The 1,357-nt window shown below is 45.1% G+C and overlaps 1 protein-coding gene across 1 annotated transcript; it reads left to right on the plus strand.

Annotated features, from left to right (window-relative positions):
• Positions 1–653: 653 nt before the first annotated feature.
• Positions 654–1,293, plus strand: SARC_16307 (hypothetical protein; the record flags this gene model as incomplete). Its single annotated transcript, XM_014289583.1, has 1 exon — positions 654–1,293. One exon carries the CDS (start codon positions 654–656, stop codon positions 1,266–1,268), a length of 615 nt encoding a protein of 204 aa, XP_014145058.1. The 3' UTR covers positions 1,269–1,293.
• Between the last annotated feature and the right edge of the window lie 64 nt (positions 1,294–1,357).

Consider the following 1,357-nt stretch of genomic DNA (forward strand, 5'->3'; position numbering starts at 1 on the left):
GCGTGAGTGTGTGTGCGTGTGTGTGTGTGTGTGTGCGTGTGTTTGTGTGTGTGTGTGTGTATGTACATATCTATATTTGTATAATGCCGCTACTCGGTATGAAGGCTTATGATAGCACTTTATCAGGTTTGATGTTAATTTCATTGTTTTTGCAGAGACCTGACAGCAAGGTTAGCTGGTATCCCAGAGTTGGAAGACTTCGTTGCCGTGGAACAAGGTAATTGATAGCTCGCAAATACCCAATCCTCCGTTTTCATTCAAGTGCAAAGTATTCTTTTTATTTGACACGCTGGAGTGACCTTTGGTCTATGAACAGCTCAGCCTCGTATCATAATGGTGAGTTTATATTGTGGTTTAGCCTCGTATCATAATAATGGAGAGTTTATACTGTGGTTTAGCCTCGTATCATAATAATGGTGAGTTTATATTGTGGTTTAGCCTCGTATCATAATAATGGTGAGTTTATATTCTGGTTTAGCCTCGTATCATAATAATGGTGAGTTTATATTGTGGTTTAGCCTCGTATCATAATACTGGTGAGTTTATATTCTGGTTTAGCCTCGTATCATAACAATGGTGAGTTCATATTGTGGTTTAGCCTCGTATCATTATAATGGTGAGTTTATATTCTGGTTTAGCCTCGTATCATAATAATGGTGAGTTTAAATTCTGGTTTAGCCTCGTATCATAATAATGGTGAGTTTATATTCTGGTTGATAGGGAACTTAGAGTACACTTCGGCCCGAGGTTCGGCGAACGATGCCCACGTGGACGATGAGTGGGCCTGGGGAGAGCGGCTGTGCACACTCACCTTACTGCAGGACTGTTGTATGACCTTTGAGAAGCGGTTTACAGCCAAGGGACTGAGCACACTAGTGCCCACGTGTGGGGACAACGCGAACAAGGCTTGCGCGGTGGTTTCACCAACACTCCTGGGGAATACCCAGCACCCCAGGGGGGGTAGGTTGGCAGACTCAGACTCCGATGGATCTGTTGAGCCACGGGAGAGAATGACTGACCAGCCAGCGCCGGGGGTGCGGGAGTCTGATGCGGAGGTGGTGCATTTCATTGTTAACGTACAGCTGCCTCGGTGTTCCTTGATAGTTAGCCAGGGCGACATGAGACACAAGTGGACTCATGCGATCTTTAGGTGTGCGAGTGTGTCTGTGGTCATGGTTGTGAGTGAGCTTGAATGCGCCATTGCGGTGGATGTGTGTGGGTATGATCTAATGTTTATTGTGTTACGTTGCGAGGTTTATCTCCTTTGAAGCACCTTGGCTTGTATACACGTCGCTCGTCATTTGTTGCCAAATACACCAGCACGACACGATCGTACATGAATCTATTACATATATAT

Source organism: Sphaeroforma arctica (genome assembly GCF_001186125.1).
Source record: "Sphaeroforma arctica JP610 unplaced genomic scaffold supercont1.7792, whole genome shotgun sequence".
In the NCBI taxonomy this organism is placed as follows: domain Eukaryota; class Ichthyosporea; order Ichthyophonida; genus Sphaeroforma; species Sphaeroforma arctica.